At 46.3% G+C, this 25,952-nt stretch overlaps 2 protein-coding genes across 3 annotated transcripts; both read left to right on the top strand.

Moving 5' to 3' along the window:
* Positions 1-1,466: 1,466 nt before the first annotated feature.
* On the top strand, positions 1,467-9,490 carry LOC125397667 (liver carboxylesterase-like). 2 transcript variants are annotated; one of them, XM_087900692.1, is made up of 12 exons: positions 1,468-1,655; positions 2,199-2,403; positions 4,091-4,229; positions 4,891-5,024; positions 5,106-5,364; positions 6,530-6,628; positions 6,894-7,034; positions 7,155-7,235; positions 7,472-7,616; positions 8,028-8,165; positions 8,592-8,664; positions 9,092-9,490. In XM_087900692.1, exons 1-12 carry the CDS (start codon positions 1,580-1,582, stop codon positions 9,276-9,278), a joined length of 1,677 nt encoding a protein of 558 aa, XP_087756818.1. In that variant the 5' UTR covers positions 1,468-1,579; the 3' UTR covers positions 9,279-9,490. The 2 variants fall into 2 exon arrangements, with proteins under 2 accessions (XP_087756819.1, XP_087756818.1); XM_087900693.1 differs by lacking the exons at positions 4,891-5,024; positions 5,106-5,364 and having other exon boundaries at positions 1,467-1,655.
* A 7,234-nt stretch (positions 9,491-16,724) lies between these two features.
* Positions 16,725-25,303, top strand: LOC125398339 (liver carboxylesterase-like). The gene is made up of 12 exons (XM_087900690.1): positions 16,725-16,898; positions 17,416-17,620; positions 19,808-19,946; positions 20,591-20,724; positions 20,806-21,064; positions 22,231-22,329; positions 22,604-22,744; positions 22,864-22,944; positions 23,178-23,322; positions 23,764-23,907; positions 24,312-24,384; positions 24,804-25,303. Exons 1-12 carry the CDS (start codon positions 16,823-16,825, stop codon positions 24,988-24,990), a joined length of 1,683 nt encoding a protein of 560 aa, XP_087756816.1. The 5' UTR covers positions 16,725-16,822; the 3' UTR covers positions 24,991-25,303.
* Positions 25,304-25,952: the final 649 nt, after the last annotated feature.

The raw sequence follows: 25,952 nt of genomic DNA, 5'->3' as shown, positions 1-25,952 counted from the left end.
AAGATTTTCCCCATCCCCCAGGACCTGGAGATGCTATGAGATTCAAGTTTCATGCTCAGGACACCTGTGAATCTGTTTGACTGCGAGGTGTGTCCTGGAAGTGGAATGGGAGCATCAGAAGGTCCAGGAATGTCCAGGAGAAGAGCATCTTATTCCCATCTCCCTGTCCTTGTAAGGAAGGCTATTTCTAACTTTTACAGATCCCAAGAACTCTTTGATTCATCGTGACACAATCATTCTACTTCATCTCCCACATTATTGATTTATATTGTAACTTTATTATTGTCCCTAAACTTTTAGGCCCTGTATTAAAAACTTTCTCTTATAATATATTCCATTACACAAAGGTGACAAGTGGTGCTCAGTCTGTCACTGTGTTCACCTAAAGCATTTTCTCTGTTATTAAAGGGATCTATCCCCCATCTTCTAGATCCTGATGCTCACAAGGCCCCTGCATATGACAAATCCATGCCATCTCAGGATACTACCTTTTACATTGCCTTGAAAGCCAGCCATAGGACATCACCAAAAGGATGATTTTGTAATGCCAATCTTCAACACCAGAAGGCAGAGAGAGAGAGAGTTGAGGATAAACTTCAACTGGGCTCAGAAGCTGGGCAAAGAGAAGGGCCCTTCATTTGAGTGCAGGAGGGGTGAGGCCTGGGATTTCCAGTAGAGCAGTGCTACTCAACCTGTGTGTCAGGACAACTTTTGGGGTCGCATATCAGATACTTACATTATGATTTATAACAGAAAATTGAAGTTATGAAGTATAACTAATAATTTTATGTTTTGGAGCTCACCAAAGCACAAGGAACTGTATCAAAGGGTCACAGCATTAGGGAGGTTAGAATCACTGCATTATGGACTGACAGTGTTATTGAAGTGTTTTTATACACACATACACACACACACACACACACACAGAGAGAGAGAGAGAGAGAGAGAGAGAGAGAGAGAGAGAGAGAGAGAGAGAGAGACAGGAGCCAGAATTTCAGTGTCTTTCAAAGACAACAGGCATGACCTAACAAGAAGGAGACCTTCATATCCTAAGACTACACTAAGGGACAAGGGACCCTGAGGGTGCACTCATTACTTTATGAGCCTTGGCAGCACAGAGGTGTCATGAGGATGAGGCCACACTTAGAGCTCCTGCCCTCTCACTTCTCTCCATCTCTGGCATCTTGAATGTGATCCTACTCACGGAAGCCCCGTGGCTTTTCCCGTTATGTTTCTGCTCCCTGACCTTCACTCCCACACCACATTGGGTTAAAGGGCCAGGGATTGTGGTGACTCCGAGTTCAGGTTGGGAATCCTGATTCCAGAAGGACTTCAGATGCTATGCTCTGTCTCTCTCAGAGTCCAGAGAAGGAGGAGAAACTGCAGAGTGACTTTGCCCTGCCTGCTGGCTATTGGCTCCCAGTGGTTTCTGCCGTAACAGTTGCGCTGCAATAAGAACTTTGCACCTGCACCCCGAAAGGTCTAAATTTCCTGCCTGGGCAAGTCCTACCTTCTCTGCTTCCTGTTGTTGTAAGGTTGTCATCTTGTGGCAGCACAGACTTAGGCCTGGGATTCAACCATGTCACTCGGTAGACCTCCTGGCTGGCTGTTTGCTGTGGCCTGTGGGCTCCTGCTTCTCCTCCTCCACGTGCATGGTGAGACTGTCTAAGTGAGCAGAGGGACCAGAGTCAGAGCTGCCCAGTTCTGCAGAGTCAGAGGCTGAGCTTGTGGGAGGGAAGGCACCAGGGAGGGAGGAGCTGGTGGAGGTGACAGATGAAAGTGTGGATTTTTGAGCCTTCCAATGCCCACACTAAAGCCCACAGGATGGGCTGCATTGTACAGGAGTGTCAGGGATGTCTAAGGTTACCATGTACTTAAGGAGCCAGAAAGGACAGAAGAGCATAAGGGACATGTCACTCCTCTGTACATAGTTGTGGCTAGAGCTCTAACTGACCTTGGATAGTGACAATAATTCCTTCCTAATTCCAAGTGACTCTGAACCGGTCATTTTGTTGACTACAGAAGTACCCTGTCAGATTCAAGAGAGTCAATGGGCAAGGTTTCCAACCGTAGGTAATCATCTCCACATCCCACAGGCAAACTGAGAGAACCCAAGTTACCTTCCCCGGGTAACTCTGTGACAACAAGGTAGGAATTCCCCAGTGCGGTGACAACTGATGACTTCTCTCCACCTACAGGCAAGGACTCAGCCAGCCCCATCAGGAACACACACACAGGGCAGGTGAGAGGAAGCCTCGTCCATGTGAAAGACAGCGATGTTGGTGTCCACACCTTCCTGGGGATTCCCTTTGCCAAGCCACCTGTGGGACCACTGCGCTTTGCTCCCCCGGAGCCCCCTGAGCCATGGAGTGGTGTGAGAGATGGGACCTCCCATCCGGCCATGTAAGTTTTGGGGCCCAGGAGACTTCAGGCCTGAGCTCTGGGCCACACTACTGTGCTTCCTCCATCTCAGCTCTACAGCAGTGTTCTGTCTGTCCTGAGGTCATCTCCCATGCAGTTTTCAGAGGAATGTGCTAAGAATTAGAGAGGAACAAGGGTGCCAGGCTCCTGGGTCAGAGCTTGGCACCTGTAGGGACTTAGCTGCAGGTACTGCAGTGAGGAGCAGAGACTAAGGCCATTCTTCACGGTCACTGTGACCATCCACTGTCCAGGTGACATAGAATAATAAACCAGTGCACATGCTTTCCACTGTGAAAAGACAATGTGAAAGAAGGAGGTACCGTGAGAGTTTGGAGTGAGATGGAGAATGTCTCTCTACCCTATGGTGTTGTCCTTTCTTCCCTGTAGCTCTCATGTGGGCACAGAGCCCCAGTACCCAAGTAATGTAGTTTGGTTGTTGTTGCTGTGATAGAGGACCCTGACAAAAGCAATGTAGTGAAGAAAGATTTTACTATGAGTCACAGTTCCAGGAAAACTACAGAGGCAGAAGGTTAAGGAGCTGATCACAGCCCTAATCAGGAACAGAGCCTAAGTGGGACATCTTGTTTGATGTTGGCTCATGGGTGCTGCAATAGAGAGGAAGCTCACCAAGACGCTAAGCTTCAGTTTCTGGAGGAACTGGCTGATACTCAGCTAGCTCACTCTACTCATAATCAAAAGCAAGAACTCCAGGTCTGCCAATGTCTTAGGATGAAGTTCAGTGCAGCTGCAAGCTCTCAAGGAGAACCAAGTGTAGACTCTCCAGAGAAACAACATTTCTTCAAGGTTTAAACAATCTCAAAACAATTTCTCGGCCTCTACTGACTAATCCTAACATAGCAAAGGGATTGGCTGAATCATTTCTCTCAATGCCAGACACAGAGCTTTTACTACACATTTCACTTAAAGCAAATTGTAAAAGTTTGCTTCAATATCACTACAGACACATGCATGCTTGCTAATGTGCTACTTACTCTGTCCATTCTCCCACAGTTCTCAAGCCCCTTCCCAGGGAATGGTACTTATACAACAGGCAGGTATTTCTGTCTCCATGATTATCAAGATAATGGGCCACAGGCAAGTTCACAAGATCTAGGTCAATGGTGCTCAACCTGGGTCACAACCTCCCAGGGGTCACATAGCAAATAGCTTGCATAGCAGATATTTGCATTACTACTAATAACAGTAGCAAAATTATAGTTATGAAGGAACAGTGAAATAATTTTATGGTTGACCATCACTGTAACATGAGGCTGATCTAGATCATCCCTCATTTTGATTCTTTTCTCAGGTGATTCCAAATTGTGCCGGTCATCAGTCAAAACCAACCCCCACACCAGGATTTACGTAGAACAGGAGGGATGAATGTCAGTACAGGAAGGCGACCATCTCATAGAGGATGGCAGCAGTCCCCAAATTCTAGCCCTCAGGGCGCTACTATCCAACCAGAGGCCTCCCTAAAAGTACTGCTCCTTTCCCATTCCCACAGAGCTGGTGGCCTTTACCTTGGTAGGAAGGGACTTCAGAGGGGGGTCAGATGTTCGCAGGAAATCATGGAAAGCAGTAGCTGAAGGTGCCTGAGAGACAATTCAGACGAAGATTTAGGATTGATCATCACGTTCTTGGACTAACTGTCTTCCATGTTCTCCAGGTGTCCACAGACTGATATGATGAAATTAGACTTTGCAGAGACGATGAATCTGATCATGCCTCCCATGTCTATGTCTGAGGACTGCCTGTACCTCAACATCTACACACCAGCGCATGCCCATGAAGGATCTAACTTGCCTGTGAGTGTCAGAACACGGTTAGCTGGGAGAGAAGATGTTTCTTTCTCTAGAATATTGGAAAGGAAAAAGTAATTCTGAGATCTCTGTAGTTGAGACCTGATTCATAGTCTTTCTTTATTGGAGTCAAGAAGGTGATCCCAGCCATATTGAGCTGCTTAAACCTTGCTGTGTGGCTCAGAGCTATGTTGGTCTGAGAGATAAGAGGCTCTATGTCTTTGATAATAGAAATTCTTCTATCAATTTGAACCTGGCAGACCCACTCAAGAGGGTGATCAAGGACTGCATTTTGACATTACCAAAATTCCTAGCTGCAGGTTAACTGTTGTGCCAAGAGTATCTGATGTCTCTTCTGATTAGCAAACAGGAAAGACACACATGGAGACACTCCTGTTTGCTCCACTTTGATGGGACTGAGAATGATGATGTCATTACTTGTGGTGTAAAACCATTAATCTATGCTGAGATTTCCTGATGAGGAAGTGGAAAGGAAAATATGTTTATAGTCCTAGAGTAACTTATTTGTAGACCATGTCCTGAAATCCCGAGGAGATCTGCGTGTAAATTGGTCTGCATAGAGGCAAAGCACTAGATAATCTAGTAGGCAGTCCAGTTGATCTGGGGCTGGGTGTGGTCCTCCTGAGATCTGTGTTGATGTCTCCAGGTAATGGTATGGATCCATGGTGGTGGACTGGTTTTAGGAATGGCTTCCATGAATGATGGATCCAAACTGACTGCTACTGAGGAAATAGTAATTGTTGCTATCCAATATCGCTTGGGTGTCCTTGGCTTCTTCAGGTAAGCCTGGAACTGGGTAGGACAATGATGTCTGAATTGAACATGGACAGATCTGTGATTCCTGTCCCTGCCCCTTCTCAGTACTGGAGACCAGCACGCCACAGGCAACTGGGGTTACCTGGACCAAGTGGCTGCCCTACGCTGGGTCCAGCAGAACATCGCTTACTTTGGAGGCAACCCTGGCCAGGTCACTATATTTGGTGGGTCAGCAGGAGGAACAAGTGTGTCTTCACTTGTTGTGTCCCCCATGTCCAAAGGACTCTTCCACAGAGCCATCATGCAGAGTGGAGTGGCCCTGCTGCCTGACCTTATCTCTGACACCCATGAGAGGGTCTACACAGTGAGTGTCCTCATCAATACCAGTCCTTACTTTGCTTTTTCAGTCCTTGCCTGTAGTATTCTGTTAATCTCTTAAGTGGGATAAGCAAGAATTATGAGAAATAATTTCTTCCCATTAATTTCTGAAAGGCATAAAATTTAGACTCCACCTCCCCCACCCACTTTACCCATGATGGGTATGTTATATGAAATAAAAACTGTGCACAGTGGCTTCCATCACTGGCAAAAACAGATATGTTTGATTCTTATTGCTGTAAGAAAGACCATGACCAATAGATACTTGAGGAGGAAAAGGTTAACTTCAGCTTACAGTTTATAGTCCATCTGGAAGGGAAGTCAGAGTAGACATTCAAGCAGGTTGTTAGAACCTAGAACTGAGGCAGAGGCCAGAGAGGAGCTCAACTTACTGACTTGTTACCCATGACTTCCTCAGTTCACTTTCTTAAGCAGCCCAGGACACCTGTCTGTGGGTGGCACTGACCACAATATGATGGAGCCTCCTATTCCAGTCAATTATCAGGAAATGCCTGGAATGCATATGGGCCAATCTGATAGAGGTCTTTTCTCCATTGAAGTTCTCTTTCAAGACTCCCCTGGCCTGTGTCAAGTTGGCAAAGAAAAAAATCTAACCAGGCTTTCTGTGCAAGTGTGAGGCCCCAAGTTCAAATCCCCGGAGCCCACAGAAGACTAGAGGTGGTGTCGGTAAACCCAGTGCTCCTAAGCAGAGATGGGATGTAGAGAGAATAGAATCCCTGAAAGGTCATAGTTCAGCTAAGCTGTTGTAGACAAATGCAAACAGGGGGTAAGGTGACAAGTGACACCTGAGGGTGTTCTCTGACCTTCACTAGCAAAATGTGATACACCATACCTATGGTCACTCATGAACAACAAACACACATACACACACACACACACACACACACACACACACAACCAAACATAACAACAGCAAGAAAAGAAATACACAGGTAGAATGATCCCTTTCCCAACTGTCAATTCTGAGCAAAAAAAAAAAAAATAATAATGTGAACAATTCCACTTAAGTCCTTTCCTACACAGGAAACAGTAGAATGTGGTATTTAGAGGCAATGATAATTACTTGGAATCAAGGAAACTCTGCTCCCTGCTGGTAGAGATGAGCCAACCAGTGCCTTTTTTGCTTACAGACAGTAACCAAACTTTCAGGATGTGAGGCCAAGGACTCAGAGGCTCTGGTGCACTGCCTACGAGACAAGACTGTAGAAGAGATTTTGACTATCAACCAGGTTGGAAGAATTGTGTGACTTGGAGGATCTGGTCACCAGCATGTGGGGTGGCTAGTCCTGACTAGTTGAACCAGTTAACTTGTCTCTTGTTAACTAAATACTGTGTGCAGAAAAAACAAATAGGCTAATTTTGAGGTTCATTTTCTTCTGGAGTGAGCATGGCATCCTTGGATGAGATAGGAAATGGGGAAATCATGTGGATGTTCAGTGGGCATCCGAATATTTATGTGATTGATCTTCAGCACTGACTCTTAATGCCCCATAGGTCTTCAGGGTGATCCCTGGTGTGGTAGATGGGACGTTCCTACCTAGGCACCCTCGGGAGCTGTTGGCCTCTGCAGATTTTCACCCTGTCCCCAGCATCATTGGTGTTGACAGTGATGAGTGTGGCTGGGGAATCCCATTGGTAAGACCTAATTCTAAGCCCCTGGGAGCCTAAAATCAAATGGTAGGGTGGCAGGAACTCAGAGATACTTTGATCTAGAGACAACCCATCCTATACTTAAGACTCTCCTCTACTTCCCAGTTCATGGACTTTGATCATGTCATAAAGAACATAACCAGACAGACCCTGCCAGCTGTTCTAAAGAGCAGAGCCGCACACATGGTGAGAGAACTTGGCTTCTTCCCTGATAAAGAGGGTTCCCATAAATTTTTCTCTGATGCCACACCCAGAAATAAAAGTCAATGTATGTGTGTGTGTTTCTGTGTGGACTCACCCCAAGGCTCATACCGTTCCCCCATACCCTTTCTCATCCCTGGCCACATTCCTTACTCAGAGGCTTCTGTCTATCTATGCAGGAGCCTGTCCTACATCACTTTTCCTGATTCCTCCTGATGTAGATGCTGCCTCCTGAATTTAGTAACCTGCTGATGGAAGAGTACATGGGGGATGTTGAGGACCCCCAGACCCTGCAAGCACAGTTCAGAGAATTGATGGAGGACTTCATGTTTGTGGTCCCTGCACTCCAAGTAGCACATTTTCAGCGTGAGTACATCCTTAACAAGACCAAGGGCAGGGGGAGCTCAGAGCTGTGAGTGCCAGATGGCATCTCTTGTGTACAGGCCTGACCCATGTCTTCATCAGCTATCTGATGCCAGGCACCTGAGGACACTTGCCTCAGTAATTCCTTATGTCTAGCATAAAAGAGAGACATCTTATTTGGTACTGTATGGGAACAAAACGTGCTATTTACTCTTGGTGTCTTGCTAAAACTGCCCATCTGGGAGTGCCAGCATTACTGATTAACAAGTTTCCCCTAGTCGATGCCCTAGTCTGGAGCTTGCCACTCAACTGTGATTCCAGATAACTCTAGAGCAAGGTCTCTTGTCACCAAATGTTGTGTAGAAAAAGCTTCATGTGAGAGATCATTATGTCAATATTTTTTCTCACTCCCAGGTTCCCATGCTCCTGTCTACTTCTATGAATTCAATCATCAGCCAAGCTACATCAAGCATGTCAGGCCACCCCATGTGAGGGCTGACCATGGTGATCACCTTCCTTTTGTCTTTGGCTCGCACCTTTGGGGCATGAATGGTGAGTCATCCTTGTTTTCCTTGAGCTGAATAGAGTCCCTGATGAGTTCCTGAGGGAAGGCTGAGCTCTCAGTGCAGGTGAGGAAACTGAATCTCTAGGAGAAAACAGGATCCAGTAGGTGTTCACTATTTCTGAGCTGAAAAATAAATAAGACAAAACAAAAAAGACACCAACCAATACAAACTCTACCAGAGTTAGAATATGAACCTTCTTTGTCTATCTTGTGCTAGAAGGAATGAGAGCACACTAGGGTAGGAGTGAACCTGAGAGGATTCAAGTAGAGACACAGATGGATTCTGAGTGCTTATGGAAGAGTTTAAACTAGACCTAGAAATCAGGGTCAGGCTATAGCTGCTGTAGTAGGATATGAGTTGGCACCTCCATGAGGTAGCTAGGACTTGAATCCTTGTCTGCTTTTGTCTACAGTTGAACTCACTGAGGAGGAGAAGCTGCTGAACAGGAGGATGATGAAGTACTGGGTCAACTTTGCAAGACATGGGTGAGAACATGTCCCGCCCTCAACCTCTTTATGGTTGGGTCTCCATCCAGGGCTCGATATGGATGTGTCTCATTAGCATATGTAGGATCTTAATTACACCATAGTCTTTTCCAGCTTGGGGCACACTAAAACAAATATTACCTAGATTTAGTTTCTTCTCATCCCACAGAGACCTGCTGTGTGAGTCACAGTATTGTAGTACTGTTCTTTAGATTTTCCCTCTCAGAGAAAGATACAAAACTAGATAGTTTCCCTTGTTTCATTTGGATGAGACGCTAGTGAGTGTCCTTTGTCTTCTGCATCTGTACATCAGTCCTCCTGCACCCTCTGGCCCTTGGCCTCCTCATCCATTGCTCTGACCCAAATCAAGGGATCAAGTCTTGGATGAGAGTGACCTCACCCTTCCCTGCTGGTATCTTATCCACAGGAACCCCAACAGCGAGGGTCTCCCCTACTGGCCTGAGTTGGTCCATGATGAGCAATACCTGCAGCTGGACATCCAGCCTGCTGTGGGCCGAGCCCTGAAGGCCAGGAAGCTGAAGTTCTGGACGAAGACTCTGCCTCAGAAGATCCAGGAGCTAAAGGGGGCTCAGGTCAACCATGTGGAGCTTTAGTGCCAGTTATAGAAATGATGGGTAGGGTTGAGGGAAGTTGCGGACATCCTGAGATTTAAAAGTGCATTTATTTTTCTTTCTTTGTTCCAACACTCACACAAGCATTTTTAACCTCAGTATTTGATCTTTCACATGTGTATGACAAACCCTCTGTGTGGTATTCATCCTTCTGGACATATTTTATTAGACTCAATAAATGGTCCCACAACCATGTGGATGTGTGTTCCCCTCATCTTCTTTAACACTTCAGTCTTTTAGGCTCCCTCCTTTTTTTCTTCCTCCCATCATCTTCTCCTCATTTTCATTCTCCTTTTCTTCAAGGCTTAAACCCTCTTCAAATAAAAAAGAAGCTTCAGGTACTGTTAACTTCACGAAATCCCTTGTCCTCTCTCAGCAAGATCATGTTTTCTCATACTTCTAAGTTGCCAATAGAAATTCTGATTTCCCAAAATCCATTAACTTCATAAGTGCGGAATGCTGTTCCTAAACAATCATAAACTATAAGTTTAGGTCTTAGCATCTGTGACCTCAGATGTCTGCAGACTGAGAATGTAAGATTACATAAGCCCAGGGCAAGATAACAAGACTCACATCTCAGAAATAAAGCAAAAAAAATATAATCTCTGATGTGGGACAATGGTCTATATTCTGTCAATTATATTTTAAATAAATGCTGATTGGCCAGTAGCCAGGCAGAAAGTATTGGTGAGACAACCAGTCAGGAAGTAGAGGTGGGTCAATGAGAGCAAGAGAATTCTGGGAAGAGGAAAACCTAGTTCACAGTCCTGACCCAGTCACAGAAAAAGTAAGATGTGATTGCCCTGCTGAATAAGGTACTGCCTAACATAGACAAGAATAATGGACTAATATAAGTTATAAGAGTTAATAAGAAGCCTGAGCCAATGGCCCAATCCGTTTATACCTAATGTAGAGCTCTGTGTGATTTCTTTGGGACTTAATGATTGTGGGAATCTGGCAGGACAGAAACCTCAGACAACAAATCCCAGTAATTTACAAATGGTAACAAATGTACCTTTTGTAGATGGAGAAATCCAGGTCTCAGACCTCCTCAAATTTGCTGTGTGGTGACATACAGGTCTCTGGCCAGAGGTCTCCATGATTATAGCTTGTGCCCTCTGCTGGTAGAATTTGTAAACAATGGCATCCCAAGGACAACGTTAATTCCCTACTGACTTGAACTGGGGACAGGGAAGATTTTCCTGTTAGTGAGACTGACCATGCAGATTGTTTCCATTCTATATAGAGAGCATTTATTGATGTTTCTGCTGCTAGCTTGTTTCTGCTTTTCAATTTTGCACACACACAATAAACTTCCAACAGGGAGCCAGAATCTGTTCTACACTTTTGTTATTTATCTCATTTTAGTGACTTGAGTGTAGATTGTTTCATGGGGTTAGGATTTGATTTTAGGGCTTGTGCTTATTAGGTAAGTGCTCTATCCATGGTCTATAGCATCAGACCACTGTGGACTGTGTAAATGTAATCAGTCTCTTAGATGTATGGTTTAGTTAGTCTGAAAATAGTCTCAAGGCTTGCAAGTGTCACCACTTCATATTCAGAACAGTCCTCATGCCCCATCAAAAGCATTCCTTGGGTGCCTTGCTAACATTCACTATCTTTGATCAATGTAAGCAAGACATTGCTTTATCTTGCTGTATTGGGGCTTGTCGCCAATGAAATATATGTAGAGTGTTGTGTGGCTGGCTATGTCACATTACATTTTGTTTTTGTTTCCTTTTATTGTGGAATGCCACCCATCTGTGCACATGACACCTTCTATCTGCTTACCCTAACTACAGACAACTGCTTATTTTCACTTGTTTCTTGTTCCACTTGTTTATTTGCTCTTCTTTTTTTGGACAAGATTTCTCTGCAGCCCAGGTTGGCCCTGAACTCATAATCTCTCTCCCTTGGCTTTCTGAGTGGTTGATTTATAGGTATTGGCCTCCTATCCCAGTTCAGTTTATAATTAATTATTTTTTACATTCCAAACACATTTACCCTCCCATTTCTTCCCCTCACCTTCTTCTATCTATACCCCCATTCTTTCCTCCTCTGTCTCCATTCAGAAGGCGTAAAGCCTCCAATGGGAGTCAGCAAGGCTTGGTATATTGAGTTGAGGCAGGACCAATCTCCTCCCCCATGCATCAAGGCTGGGCAAGGCATCCCACCATAAAGAACAGTTTCCAAAGAGCCAGTTCATTCATCAGGGGCAGGTCCTGGTCCCACAGCAAGGGTCCCCACAAACAGACCAAGTTACACAACTGTCACCCAGATGCAGAGAGCCTTGGTTAGTCCCATGTTGACTCCCTAGCTGTCAGTCCAGGGTCCGTGAGCTCGCACAAGCTCAGGTCAGCTGTATCTGTGGGTTTCCCTGTTATGATCTTGACACCCTTTGCTTGCTTAATCACTCCTGCTTCTCTTCAGCTGACTTCCCAGAGCTCAGCATGGTGCTTGGCTGTGGATCTCTGCATCTGTGGTCGTCTTACATGCATATATCCTTAGTCATATGATAGTTCACTCCCCAAGGCCAGATCACATTCAGACAGTGCTTATTTTGGGGTGTCAGTCACCAGTCATCTCCCAGTGCTCGTGGAGGGGTGACCAAAATGAAAAAACTCACACTGGAGCAGGGAGGGTGATGTGTCGACTTAAAATCACGACTGCAAGGGATGAGGGACCCTGAATGTGGACTCGGGAAACTGTAAGTCCTGGAAGCAGGGAGCAGTTTTCGGGGTGGCGGGCATGCTCATGCAGTTCTCTTTGACCTCTGTCACCTTTCCCAGAGCCGCATCCCATCCTCTGCCTGCGACGTCCTCAGCATCGTCTACTAGAGAAGCTGTCCTGATATTTCCAGTTACAGCTTTTTGCAGCCTCCTCTCCACCCCAATACCTGCCCTGGCCTCGTTGCTGGGTGGACTGTGAATGTGGTGATACAGGTTAAAGGGAGGGATACTGGGGTCCTAGAAGGACCTTGGGAGCCTTGCTGTGCCTTCCACAGAGACTAAAGTTGAAGCAGAAATGGTGGACCGGGCTTGGCCCTATCCATTGCCTCCTGGCTCCTATAACCTTTTCCTCCTCAGTTCAGTTCAATGACCTTTCCCTGTTTCAGGAACCTCTCTACCTACTCCACTTTGGATCCAAATTCCCATTTGAGCAAGTTTCCCATGTTCTGTTTCCTGTTAATGACACACAGTGCACACCGCTGTAGCACAGACTCAGGCCTGGAAATCCAACATTCCACCAGACTAACTAGCTAATGGTTAAATCCTGTGATCTATGGGCTCCTTCTCTTTTTTCCTCCTTATGTAGGACCAGACTCTTGAGGGGACATAGGGAATCTTACTTAAAACTGGTGAGTTCTGCAGAGTCAGAGGCTGAGACTATAGTGAGGGAGTATCTCATAGACACTTCAGAAGAAATTGTAGGAAATGTGTGTCCTCAAATTCCCTTACCAGAGCCTGTGAAATGACCCAGCAGGAAAAGGTGCCTGTATCTAAACTGGGCCAGAACCCATGTTGTGAAAGGAGAAAATTGACTCCAGATGTGTCTCCCAAAGCCCACAGAGGAGCCTTCTTCCAAGCAAAACACTGATGCAGGACGAGGTGACCCATACTGAGGAGCCAGCCTGGTAGCAGAGGATCTGAGTTGTGCCGGACCTGCAGGTCAGGGGATAAAGGAGCAGCGGGATCTTTTCCTAGGTGCTTTTGTATCTCTAGCTGCTCCTGGACTTTTGAATAATAATAATACATTCATGATGCCAGATATCTCTGAGTGTGATACGTGAGTGTATCACCTAGGACAGAACAGTGGCCGGCCATTCTTTAACTGGTATAGAGTTATTAGGCATATAGAAGTGCCCCACAGGCCTCAGTTGACCTTAGTGGTCCCTGGGCTCTATTCACCAAGTACCTACCCTGGTGCAAGTGTCGGTTGGCTTCCAGAGCAAAGGGCATGTGTGCTCTGGGCCTATCAGAAACTTGCAGGCTCTTATCAGAATTTGAGCGAGTATGACTTTTTCCCCAGGGAGTGTGTGCCGCCCTTACACTCTCCTAGTGTGAACCCATTGACCTCCTCCTGGGCCTCTGCACTCTGATAGTGTAAACTCTGTTGAGCCTCCCTAGTCAGATCCACTGAACTCACCTCACTTGTGACCCCTGCTGTGGGTCACCAGGCTCTGGGAGGTCACCTGAGTTCTCCATGCAGGACGACCTGCCTGACTCACTGATGGCTGCTGTTTGGAGTCTTCTTCATCTGGATTCCTGGGCTCAGAGTCTGTGACAACTGAAAAAGGCATGGCGTGTGCCTGTTCTCTTCTGTCTCATCCTGGCCTGTGTCATCCACAGGAACTTCTAAGTGGCAGAGCCTGACAGACGAAGCCCAGGATTACTTAGAAAGGATGTATTAGCTGCATGTTTCGTGACACACTTGTAAACACAGAACCTGAAAAGCTGAGAGAGCAGGCCAGTCTGGACTACATACAATACTCTGTCTCAAAAGTCAAAACAAAAGCAGAAGGAGAACAAATTTGTTCACTTAGTTTGATTTTTAACAGTGACTCCTGTTCTGGCATATGGTTTTTTAGCTTCCAGTCACAAGGACATTTCACTCCATTACACTGTGTTTCATGGCAAGTTTTTCTTTGAAGATAAAGCACTGTGGGTGTAGGCAGACTCGAAGCAGAACAATTTTTGTAGGTCTTGCCTGTTGCAATAACTGTCAGTCATCATAGTCTGGAGCCCTCAGTGAGATGCATGGACAAAGATGCTGTCTGGGCAGCCATTGTGTGCAGGCAGCAAGTCACAGGCCAGGGTGAGCAATTGACTGAGAAAGGTGTTGGAAGTCACTCTTTGGGGCTGTGAGTGGCTGCTGCCCTGGCCTCATCCACAAAGGTGGCACCTAAGATGCTGATTCCTGTGGGTCAGGTGGGGGAGGGGCTGCAGCAGAATATTCGCTTGGCCAATTTGAGGATTTTAACTTTTCTTTTTTTTTTTTTTTAGTAAATTTTATTAAATTATAAAAGTTTCCATTTCCGCCCCCCCTCCCAACACCCTCCCACTCCTCCCACTCCCCCCCTCTTTCCCCTCCATCCCCCAGGGCAGTCAGGGTTTCCTGCCCTGTGGGAAGCTCCAGCTCCCTCCCCCTCCCTCCAGGTCCAGGAAGGCGAGCATCCAAACAGACTGGATCCCCAAAATCCAGCATATGCAGAGGAAACAGGTCCCAGTGTCATAGTCAATGGCTTTTCAGAAAGACCCCGGGCCAGCCACAGTCAGAGAATCCGGCCAAATTCCGAGAATCTGGCTAGATCACGTCCTCGTTCAGCCCCAGTCCGACTGGCCCTGGTAAACTCTCATCAGATCCGTTCCCTTGTATCAGTGGGTGATAGCATCCCTCGCAGTACTGATTTCGTCTTTCATGTTCCTTCTCCTTCCGCTCCCCCTCCGGACCTCGGGGGGCTCAATCCGGTGCTCCAATGTGGGCCTCCGACTGCATAGCCGTCCTTCAGGTCTGCTAGACTCTGCAGTGTTGACTATGGTGCTGGGGGAGGGGAGGTGCCAGGGAGGTGGAGCTGTAGAGATGGCACACAGCAGGAGGAGGGTCTCCCTGGACCCCTCTCTGCACTCCCAGGCAGAGAGGATCAGGACTGCTTAAGACTGCACAGCCGCCAAAGCAGGACATTTTCTGAGGTACAGAAGAGTCAGCAAACCCACGGTGTCTAAACACTTATCTTCACCCAATGTCCAGACTTAGAGCGTGTAGGTCTTTTAGGTCCTTAGGTGAATTTCTGTTATCCCCTCATTCCCTGGTCCCCAGCACAGCAGGCCAGGACTTTGTGTGCAATCACAGCTGTGCTTCTCCCAGCAGCTCTCATGTCAGTGTGTGTGTGTGTGTGTATGTGTGTGTGTGTGTGTGTGTGTATGTGTGTGTGTGTGTGTAGTATGTGTGTGTGTATGTTTGTGGGATAGAGGATGTTGAAGTTTTTGCCCATCCCCCAGGACCTGGAGATGCTATGAGATTCAAGTTTCATGCTCAGGACACCTGTGAATCTCTTTGACTGCGAGGTGTGTCCCGGAAGTGGAATGGGAGCATCAGAAGGTCCAGAAATGTCCAGAAGAAGAGCATACTGTCTCTATCTCCCCGAGAACCTGTCCATGTAAGGAAGGCTATTTCTAACTTTCACAGATCCCAAGAACTCTTTGATTCATCGTGACACAATCATTCTATTTCATCTCCCACATTATTGATTTATATTCTGACTTTACTATCATCCCTAAACTTTTCCTAGGTCCTCTGTTAAAAACGTCCTTTTATATTTTATTCCATTATACAAAGGTGACAAATGGTGCTCAACCTGCCTCTGTGTTCCCACAAAGCATTTTTCTCTGTGGATAAAGAGCTCTATTCCCCCTTCTCTACATCTTGATATTTCCAAGAACCCTGAATGTGAAAAACCTGTGTGTGCCATCCTAGGATACCAGCTTTATAGTTTCATTCACTGCTAGGAGGCCAACCATGAGAATTTAACAAAGTGGTGACTCTTGCAATGCCAATCTCCAAAACCAGGGAGCAGAGAGAGTTGAGGATGAGCTTTAGTTGGGCTCAGGAGTTGGGCAGAGAGGAATGATGCCTGGGATTTCCACTACATTAGTGGTTCTCAACTTGTGGGTCATGACCACTTGGGGCTCAAATGACCCCTTCACAGGGGTTGCATATCAGATATTTACATTACAATTCATTACAGTAGGAAAATTACAGCTATGAAGTAGAGATGAAACTAATTTTGTTTAGGGGTCACCACAACATGACAAACTGGATTAAAGGAATAACATTAGGGATGTTGAGAACAAGCACACTAGGGACAGAAGACGTTACTGAACTGCTGCACACACAGGCAGAAGAGTCAGCAATCCAGTTTCTACCAGTGAAACCAGCACAACCTAATAGGGAAGGGACCTGCATATTCTAAGATCACCATAAGGGACAAGGGACCTGAGGACGCTCCCATTATTTTAGGAGCCTTGGCAGCACAGAGGTGTCATGAGGATGAGGTCACACTTAGAGCTCCTGCCCTTACTTCTCTCCGTCTGTGGAATCATGAGTGTGTTCCTACTCACGGAAGCCCCATGGCTTCTCCTGTTACAGCTTTCTGCTCCCTGACCTCCTCTCCCATACCCACATTGGGTTGGTTGAATAAAAAGGCTGGGGATCATGACTCCATGTTCAAAGACAGGGATCCTGGCATTCCAGAAGGACTTCAGATGCCGTGCCGTGTCTATCCAAGAGTCCAGGGAAGGAGGAGAAACTGAAGAGTGGCTTTGTCTTGCCTGCTGGCTATTGATTCCCTGTTGGCTTCTGCCTTATCAGTTGTGCTGCAATAAGAACTTTGCCCAGTTCAACTAAATTTCCACCTCTACACCCCGAGAGGTATAAATTCCTGCCTGGGCAATGCCTACCTATTCTGTCTCCTGTTGCTGAGAGACTGACATCTTGTAGCAACACAGACTTCTGCCTGGGATTCAACCATGCCGCTCGATAGACTTCCTGGCTGGCTATTTGCTGTGGTCTATTGGCATCTGCTTCTCCTCCTCCATGTGCATGGTGAGACTGTCTAAGGGAGCAGAGGGGACCAGGATCAGAGCCATCCCAGTCTGCAAAGTCAGGCTGAACTTGTGGGAGGGAAGGAACCAGGGAGGAAGGAGCTGGTGGAAGTGACAGATGACAGTGTGGATTTGAGCGCCCGCTAATGCCCACACCAAAGCCCATAGGATGGGCCATGTGTCACATAGAGGCTCAGATGTCTAAGATGGGGAGCCAGAAGGGACAAAAGAGCTGGAGGGACATGTCCCTCCTCCATGTGTGGTTATGGGTGGAGTTTCTACTGACCTTGAATAATGGCAATAGTTCCTTCATAATCCCAAGTAGCTCTGAACCTGTCACTTTGCTGACAATTTTTAAGAGGGTCAAAGGACAAGGTTTCTGGCCCTAGGAAATACAGAAAGCCTCATCTCCACATGCCACGGCTGAACTGAGAGGACCCAGCTTACCTTCCCATGTACCACAGTGAGGTAGGAATTCCCCAGTGTGGTGACAACCGATGGTTTCTCTCCACCTACAGGCCAGGACTCAGCCAGCCCCATCAGGAACACACACACAGGGCAGGTGAGAGGAAGCCTCGTCCATGTGAAAGACAGTGATGTTGGTGTCCACACCTTCCTGGGGATTCCCTTTGCCAAGCCACCTGTGGGACCACTGCGCTTTGCACCACCTGAGCCCCCTGAGCCATGGAGTGGTGTGAGAGATGCAACCTCTGAGCCAGCCATGTAAGTTTTGGGGTGCAGGGAGTGGTGTGAGAGATGGGACCTCCCATCCGGCCATGTAAGTTCTGGGGCCCAGGGAGCATCAGGCCTGAGCTCTGGGCCACACTACTGTGCTTCCTCCATCTCAGCTCTACAGCAGTGTTCTGTCTGTCCTGAGGGCATCTCTCATGCAGTTTTCAGAGGAATGTGCTAAGGATTAGAGAGGAACAAGGGTACCAAGCTCCTGGGTCAGAGCTTGGCACCTGCAGGAACTTAGCTGCAGGTACTGCAGTGAGGAGCAGAGACTAAGGCCATTCTTCACGGTCACTGTGACCATCCACTGTCCAGGTGCCATTGGTTAAGGAACAGGTGCACAAGCTTTCCACTGGAGACAATATGGAAGAATGAGGTACCATGAGAGTCTGAAGTGAGATGAAGAATCTCACTACCCTGTGGTAGTGTCCATTCATTTCTATAGACCCTATGTGGGCACTGAACCCCAGTGCCCAAAAGGTTGAATTTATTTTCTTTGGCTATAGTAGAGTATCATGACAAAAGAAACATAGTGATGAAAGATTTTACTATGGGTCTCAATACCAGGTTATAATCATCCATAGGTGGAAACCACAGAGGCAGAAGCTTAAGGAAGTGGATCACATCACATCCACAATCAGGAACATAGCCTAAAGGACACATGCATGCTAAAACTCTCCTTACTCTCTCTATTCTTACAATTCAGAATCCCCTTCCCGAGATTGTTTCCTACTACAATGGTCAGGTATTCCTCTCAGAATAAATGTAATCAAGATAATTTGCCCTAGGCCTGCCCACTGACAAACGGGATCTAGACCAGTGGTTCTCAACTTGGTGTTCCAACCCTACAAAGGGGTTGCCTATTAAATATCCTGCTTATTGGATATTTGCCCTATGGTGACTCAGTGTTCAAGGACAGGGATCCTGGCATTCCAGAAGGACTTCAGATGTCATGTTCTGTCTATCCAAGAAGGCAGGGAAGAAGCTGAACCTGCAGCAGTGGTTGTGCCCAGCTTATTGGTTATTGGCTCTCCTCAGTTCTCCTGCAATAAGAGATTTGCCCCCACCCACCCAAATTTCCACACCTACACCCCTGAAGGCACAAAATCCTGCCTGAGCAGGATTCTGCGTTCTGTTTACTGTTGTTGTGGCTCTTAGCCTGTCACTTTGTTGATTAGAATAGTGCCCTGTGAATTTTCATGAGGGCCAGTGGACAAGATTTGCAGCCCCAGGTAACTGAGAAGGCCTCATCTCCACATCCCACAGCTGAACTGAGAGCACCTAGGTTATCTTCCGCATGTGGCATCTCTCCACCTACAGGCCAGGACTCAGCCAGCCCCATCAGGACCACACACGGGGCAGGTGAGAGGAAGCTTTGTCCATGTGAAAGACAGTAAAATTTGTGTCTACACCTTCCTGGGAATTCCCATTATCAAGACACCTGTAGGGTCACTGCGATTTGGTCTCCCTGAGGCCCCTGAACTATAGAGTGTTGTGAGAGATGGCAGTTCAGAGACCCTTTCCCAGGGAATGGCACCTCCTACAATAGTCAGGTATTCCTATCTCAATGAAGGTAATCAAGATAATTTGCTACAGGCCTGCCCAAAGGCAAACAGGCTGTAGACTAATGGTTCTCAACCCATGGATCCCAAACCCCAGAGGTCACATCCAGATACCCTGCATGTCAGACATTTACATTAGTATTCATAACAGTAGCAAAAACACTTGTGAAGTCGCAAAAATATAATTTCATGGTTGGGGGTCACTACACCGTGTGGAACTCTACTAGTGTGCCATTAGGAAGTTTGAAAACCACTGATCAAGACACTCCCTCCTTATGAATCGTTTCCCAGCTGATTCCACATTGTGACAGTCAAACCAATCCCCACACCAGGATTTAAATAGCACAGAATGGATGAAAGTCAGTACAGGAAGGCGACCATCTCATAGAGGATGGCAGCAGTCCCCATATTCTAGCCCTCAGGGTGTTACTACCCAACCAGAGGCCTCCCTAAAAGTATTGCTCCATCCCCACTTCCCCAGAACTGGTGGCCTTTACCTTGGTAGGAAGGGACTTCAGATGTTCGCAGGAAATCATGGAATGTGCCTGAGAGACAATTCGGACGAAGGTTTAACTTTGATCATCCCATGTCTGGGACTGTCTTCCATGTTCTCCAGGTGTCCACAGACTGATATAATGAGTTTAATGGGTGCGAAGGAGATGAATCTGATTGTGCCTCCTACATCGATGTCTGAGGACTGCCTGTATCTCAACATCTACACACCAGCTCATGCCCGTGAAGGTTCGAACTTACCTGTGAGTGTCAGACTGTGTCAACTGGGAAGAGTATGTTTTTTTTTTCCTCTGGAAGACTGGAAGGGACAAAGTAATTCTGAGCTCCCTTGTAGTTTAGATCCTGATTAGTAGTCTTAATTTACTGGGATCAAGAAGGAGGTCAAGCTTGATGTTGAGCTGCTTAAACCTGGGTGTGTGACTCAGAGGTAAGAGACTCTAGGTCTTTGATTAAATCAGGAATTCAATTTGAACCTGGTAGATCCACTCTGGAGGGTGCTAAAGGGCTGCATATTGACATCACCAAAATTTTTAGCTGCAGATTATCTGTTGCCCCAATGGGACTGATGCCTCTTCTGATTAACAATCAGTATATACACACTTGGAGACGCTCCTGTTTGCTCCACTTTGATGGATCTGAGAGTGATGATGATATTGCATTAGATATAGAGTCGTTAATCTATGCTGGGATTTCCTGATGGGGAAGTGGGACTACAAATATGTTTATAGGCCTAGAGTGTTCTATCAGTGGACCACGTCCAGAAAGCCTGAGGAGATCAGTGTGTACATCGACCTGCATAGAGGCAAGGCAGATGATAATATAGTAGGCAGTCCAGTTGAGCTTGAGCTAAGTGTGGGCCTCCTGGCATCCTTGTTGATTTCTCCAGGTGATGGTATGGATCCATGGTGGAGGACTGGTTGTAGGAATGGCTTCCATGAATGATGGGTCCAAACTAACTGCTACTGAGAATATAATAATGGTCTCGATCCAGTATCGCTTGGGTATCCTCGGCTTCTTCAGGTAATCCTGGGACTGGAAAGGACAATTGGGTCTAAATAGAACTTGAATAGATGTGTAATTCCTGTTCTTGACCGTTCTCAGCACTGGAGACCAGCACGCCACAGGCAACTGGGGCTACCTGGACCAAGTGGCTGCCCTACGCTGGGTCCAGCAGAATATTGCCTACTTCGGAGGCAACCCTGGCCAGGTCACTATATTTGGTGGATCAGCAGGAGGAACGAGTGTGTCTTCACATGTTGTGTCCCCCATGTCCAAAGGACTCTTCCACAGAGCCATCATGCAGAGTGGAGTGGCCCTGCTGCCTGACCTTATCTCTGACACACCCGAGATGGTCTACAGAGTGAGTGTCCTCTACAATCTCAGTCCTTACTTTGCTGCTTCAGCCCTTGCCTCTTTTCTCTAATATTCTGTTAAGTAGGGAAAGAAAGATTATGGAAATAGCTTCTTGCCAATAATATCTGAGAGACATAAAATTTACAATCCATCCCCTCTGCTTTATGTATGCTGAGTATGACATAGGATAGAAAAGCTGTGCCCAGTGGCTTCCATCATTGGCATAACCATGTATTCATGGTTTCCTACATTGCTCCTTATTGCTGTGATGAAGACCATGACCATAAGCTACTTGCAAAGAAAAAGATTAATTTCATCTTCCATCTTCCAGTTTATAGTCCATCTTGAAGGGACATGATAGGAGACACTCAGGCAGGTCAATGGAGGACAGAACTGAAACACAGACCTGGGAGGAACACTGCTTACTGCCTTGTTCCCCATGACTTCCTCGGTTTGCTTTCTTATACAACCCAGGACTCCTGCCTATGGGTAGCACTCCCCGCTATGTGATGGGCCCTCCAGTATCAGTCATTTATCTGAAAAGTACCTGGGTTTGCCTTGGGATCCATCTGATAGAGGCATTTTTCTCAGTTGAAGTTCCTCTTTTCAGATGACCCTGACTTGTGTCAATTTGACAAAAAGACTTATCCAAGACACATGTATTGAGGGTAAGGGCCAGCTGGTAAAAATACTTGCTATGCTAGTGTGAGTCCCCAGGTTCAAATGCCCAGAGTTCACATAAGGCTAGAGGTGGTGCTATGTGACAGCTAACCCAGTGCTCCTATGCAGAGATTGGAAACAGGGACAGTAGAATCCCTGGAAGGTCACTGTCCAGCTAAACTGGACAAATGCAAACAGGAGGTAAGGTGACAAGTGACACCCAAGTGTGATCTCTGACCTTCACAGGCAAAACATGGCATACCGTACCTGTTACCACACATGAGTACCACACACAAAAACAAACAATACAACAGCTAGAAAACAAATATGCAGGTAGAATAGTCCCTGTTTATAACCTCTAAGCAAAAAAGTGAACAATTCCACTTAAGTCCTTTTTTACACAACAAACAACAGGATGTGGTATTTAGGGGTGATGACAGAGACTTGAAATCAAGAAACTCTGTTCAATGATGGGAAGGATGAATCAACCACTGATTTTTTTTTTCTTAACAGACAGTAGCCAACTTATCAGGATGTGAGGCCAAGGACTCAGAGGCCATGGTGCACTGCCTCCGAGAGAAGACTGAACCAGAGATTCTGGCTATCAACCAGGTTGGGAGAATTGTGTGGCTTGGAGGACCTGGTCACCAACACATGGGATAGCCAGCCCTTACTACTGGAACCACTTAGCTTGTCTCCATAGTTTACTGTCGTTTTAGGACTGTGTGTAGAAATAACAAATAGGCTAATTTTGATGTTTAGTTTCTTCTGGAGTGATCATAGCATCCTGAGTTGAGACATGAAATGGTGAAATAATGTGAGTATTCAGTGGGTATCAAAATATTTATGTGATTGATCTTCTGCACTGACCCTTAATGCCCCATAGGTCTTCCGGTTGATCCCTGGTGTGATAGATGGGACGTTCCTACCTAGGCACCCTCGAGAGCTGTTGGCCTCTGAGGATTTTCACCATGTCCCCAGCATCATTGGTATTGACAGTGATGAGTGTGGTTGGGGAATCCCTTTGGTAAGACCTGGTTTTAAGCTCCTGGGGACCTAAACTCAAGAGGAGGGTGTTGGTAATTCAGAAATACTCTAATCTCGGTCCAACCCACCCTATACTTAAGACTCTCCTCTGCCTTTCAGATGAAGGGCCTTGATCCTGTCATAAAGAACATAACCAGAGAGAACGCAGCAGCTGTTCTGAAGAGCACAGCAGCACAGATGGTGAGAGACTTTGAATCCTGTCTAGATTAAGGGGGGTCCTAAATATTCTTCTCAAATGCCACACCCAATAATAAAGACTAAGGTCTATGTGTGTTTCTGTGTTACTCACCCAAAGCTTATATCTTTCTCCATACTTCCTGTCTCAAACCAGGCCACATTCTTTACTAAGAGGCTACTGCCTATCTATGCAAGGGCCTGCCCTGCAACACTCTTTCTGATTCCTCCTGGTGTAGATGCTGTCTCCTGAATGGAGTGACCTGCTGATGGAAGAGTACATGGGGGATGTGGAGGACCCCCAGACTCTGCAAGCACAGTTCAGAGAGTTGATGGAAGATGTCATGTTTGTGATCCCTGCACTCCAAGTAGCACATTTTCAGCGTGAGTACATCTTTAACAAGACCAAGACACAGAGAGCTCTAGAACTGTGAGTTCCTTGTGAGCTATGTAGTGCCCAGACCTAGCTCATGCATTCACCAAGTTTCTGATATCAGGCACCAGAAGACACTGACCTCGGTAAATCCTTATGCCTTATTAAAAGAGTGACTCTTTATCCAGGAAAAGAGAGAAAAAACATGTCAGTTACACTTGGTGTCTTGTCAAAACTACTCATCTAAGAACTCTGGGGTCAGTGTTGAGCAAAATGTATTCCATAGCCAAAGCTTCAGCGTAGAAATCACAGCTCAACTGTGATTCCAGTGTAGAAATCACAGCTCAGCTGTGATTCCAGATAAGTTTAGAATAAGGTTCCTTGTCACCAAAGTTTAGGCAGAAAAGCTCGGTGTGAGAAAGCATTATGTCATCATGTGTCCTCACCCCCAGGGTCCCACGCTCCTGTCTACTTCTATGAGTTCCAGCACCAGCCCAGCTACATCAAACATAAGGATATCAGGCCATCCCATGTGAGGGCTGACCATGGTGATCATGTTGCCTTTATCTTTGGCTCCTACTTCTGGGGCTTGAAAGGTAAATCTTCCTTGTTTTCCTTGAGCTGAATGGAACCCCAGATGACTTTCAGAGAGATTGATACGTTTACAGTCCAGTTGAGGAAAGTGAGGTTCTGGGAGAGAATGGGATCAAGTGTTCATCTTTTCTGAGCTGAAAACAACAACCTATACCAAGATTAGAATATGAACCTTTCCTAATCTAGCTTGTGCTAGAAAGAATAAGAGCACACTGGGGTAGGAGTGAACCTGAGAGAATTCAAGTAGAGGCTTGGAAGGATGCTGGGTTCTGAGTGCTGAGGGAAAAGAGTAGAGTATACACCAGGCCTAGGGCTCAAGGTCAGGCTGTGACTGGCATAGTAGAGCCTGAGTTAGCACCTGCATAAGGTAGCTAGGACTTGGATCCTTGTTCCTTTCTCTCTGCAGTTGACTTCACTGAGGAGGAGAAGTTGCTGAACAGGAGGATGATGAAGTACTGGGCCAACTTTGCAAGGCATGGGTAAGAACATGCCCTGCCCTCAACCTCCTTATGGCTGTGTGTCCATTCAGGTGGAAGTACCTCATTAGAATGCATGGGTCCTTATTTCTGTCACAGTCCTCTCCGACCCAGGGCACACTTAGGCAGACACTGTCTAGTTTTCTGTCACTACTCATCTCACAGAGTCCTGGTGGCTGAGTCCCAGTATTCTGGTACTGTTCTTTAGACTTTCCCTTTGAAAAGGAACACAAAACTAGACATCTTCCCTGGCTTCAGATGGACCAGACACTGGTGGGTGACCCTTATATGCTATGTCAGTACAACACTAGTTCATGTGTCACCTCAGGTCCTCAGCCTGCTCATCCACTACCCTGGCACAAATTGGGGAACCAGGCTTTGGATCATAGTGACCTCACCCTCCCCTGTTGTCACCTCCACAGGAACCCCAACAGTGAGGGTCTCCCCTACTGGCCTGAGTTGGGTTATGATGAGCAGTACCTGCATCTGGACATCTATCCTTCTGTGGGCAGAGCTCTGAAGGCCAGGAAGCTGCAGTTCTGGACAAAGACTCTGCCACAGAAGATCCAGGAGCTAAAGGGGGCTCGGGAGAAACACACAGAGCTTTAGTGCCCTATGTCAAGAAAAATGTGGGGTTGAGAACATATGGGGTCATCTGGATGGTATACGACCTATTTATTCATTTTTATTTGTTCCAACTCTCATGTAAGCATTTCTCTGTTTTCCTTTTTTCCTCTTTTTTCTTCTTCTTTTGTTTTTAATTGGTTCTTTGGGACCCCAAACCATGCATTCCAATCTCACTCATCTCCTAGTCTCTACATATCTGCTCCTCAGGCTTGCACCATCCCTCCTCCAAGGGAAAGCTAAAGAAGAACAAAAGAAGATAAAAATAAACACTAATAAAATATTTTTAAATGAAAAATGCTTTGATACTCCATCTTTCCTGCCTCTCCATGCATCTTAGTGGCCCCAGGAGCTAGTGTGACCATGCAGCGGACCCTTTTGTTCACACAGCTTTACTTGCAAAGGAACATTGGATACTGAGTTGTTGGTCAGGTTCAGTTCTTGTTTTGAAAAGAAAAAGGGGAAGGTGCTGTGGGATAATGCTCTTGTACACTGTAAAAATTCATTACTTGTATTGGTTTAATAAAACACTGATTGGCCAGTAGTCAGACAGGAAGTATAGGCAGGGTGACCAAACTAGGAGAATTCTAGGAAAGGAAAGGCTCAGTCTACAGTTGCCACCCAGATGCAGAGGAAGCAAGATGAGAACGCCTTACTGATAAAGGGTAACAAACCACAGGGCTAACATAGATAAAAAGTATGGGCTAATTTAAGTTGTAAGAGATAGTTAATAAAAAGCCTGAGATAATGGACCAAAAAGTTTATAATTCATATAAACCTCTGTGTGTTTTGTTGGTACTGTCTGTGGGACAGGGCAGGAAAGAAATTCCACTACAAATTAAAATATATATCCTGGAAATAGAGTTGAGTGATAGAACACTTGTCTCACACATGTAAGATCCTGGATTCAACAACCTGTCTCCACTTCAGATGTTTGGGAACATTGA

This window comes from Myodes glareolus, chromosome 22, assembly GCF_982192425.1.
Source record: "Myodes glareolus chromosome 22, mMyoGla1.1, whole genome shotgun sequence".
Lineage (NCBI taxonomy): Eukaryota > Metazoa > Chordata > Mammalia > Rodentia > Cricetidae > Myodes > Myodes glareolus.
This window is presented reverse-complemented; position numbering and strand designations above follow the sequence as displayed.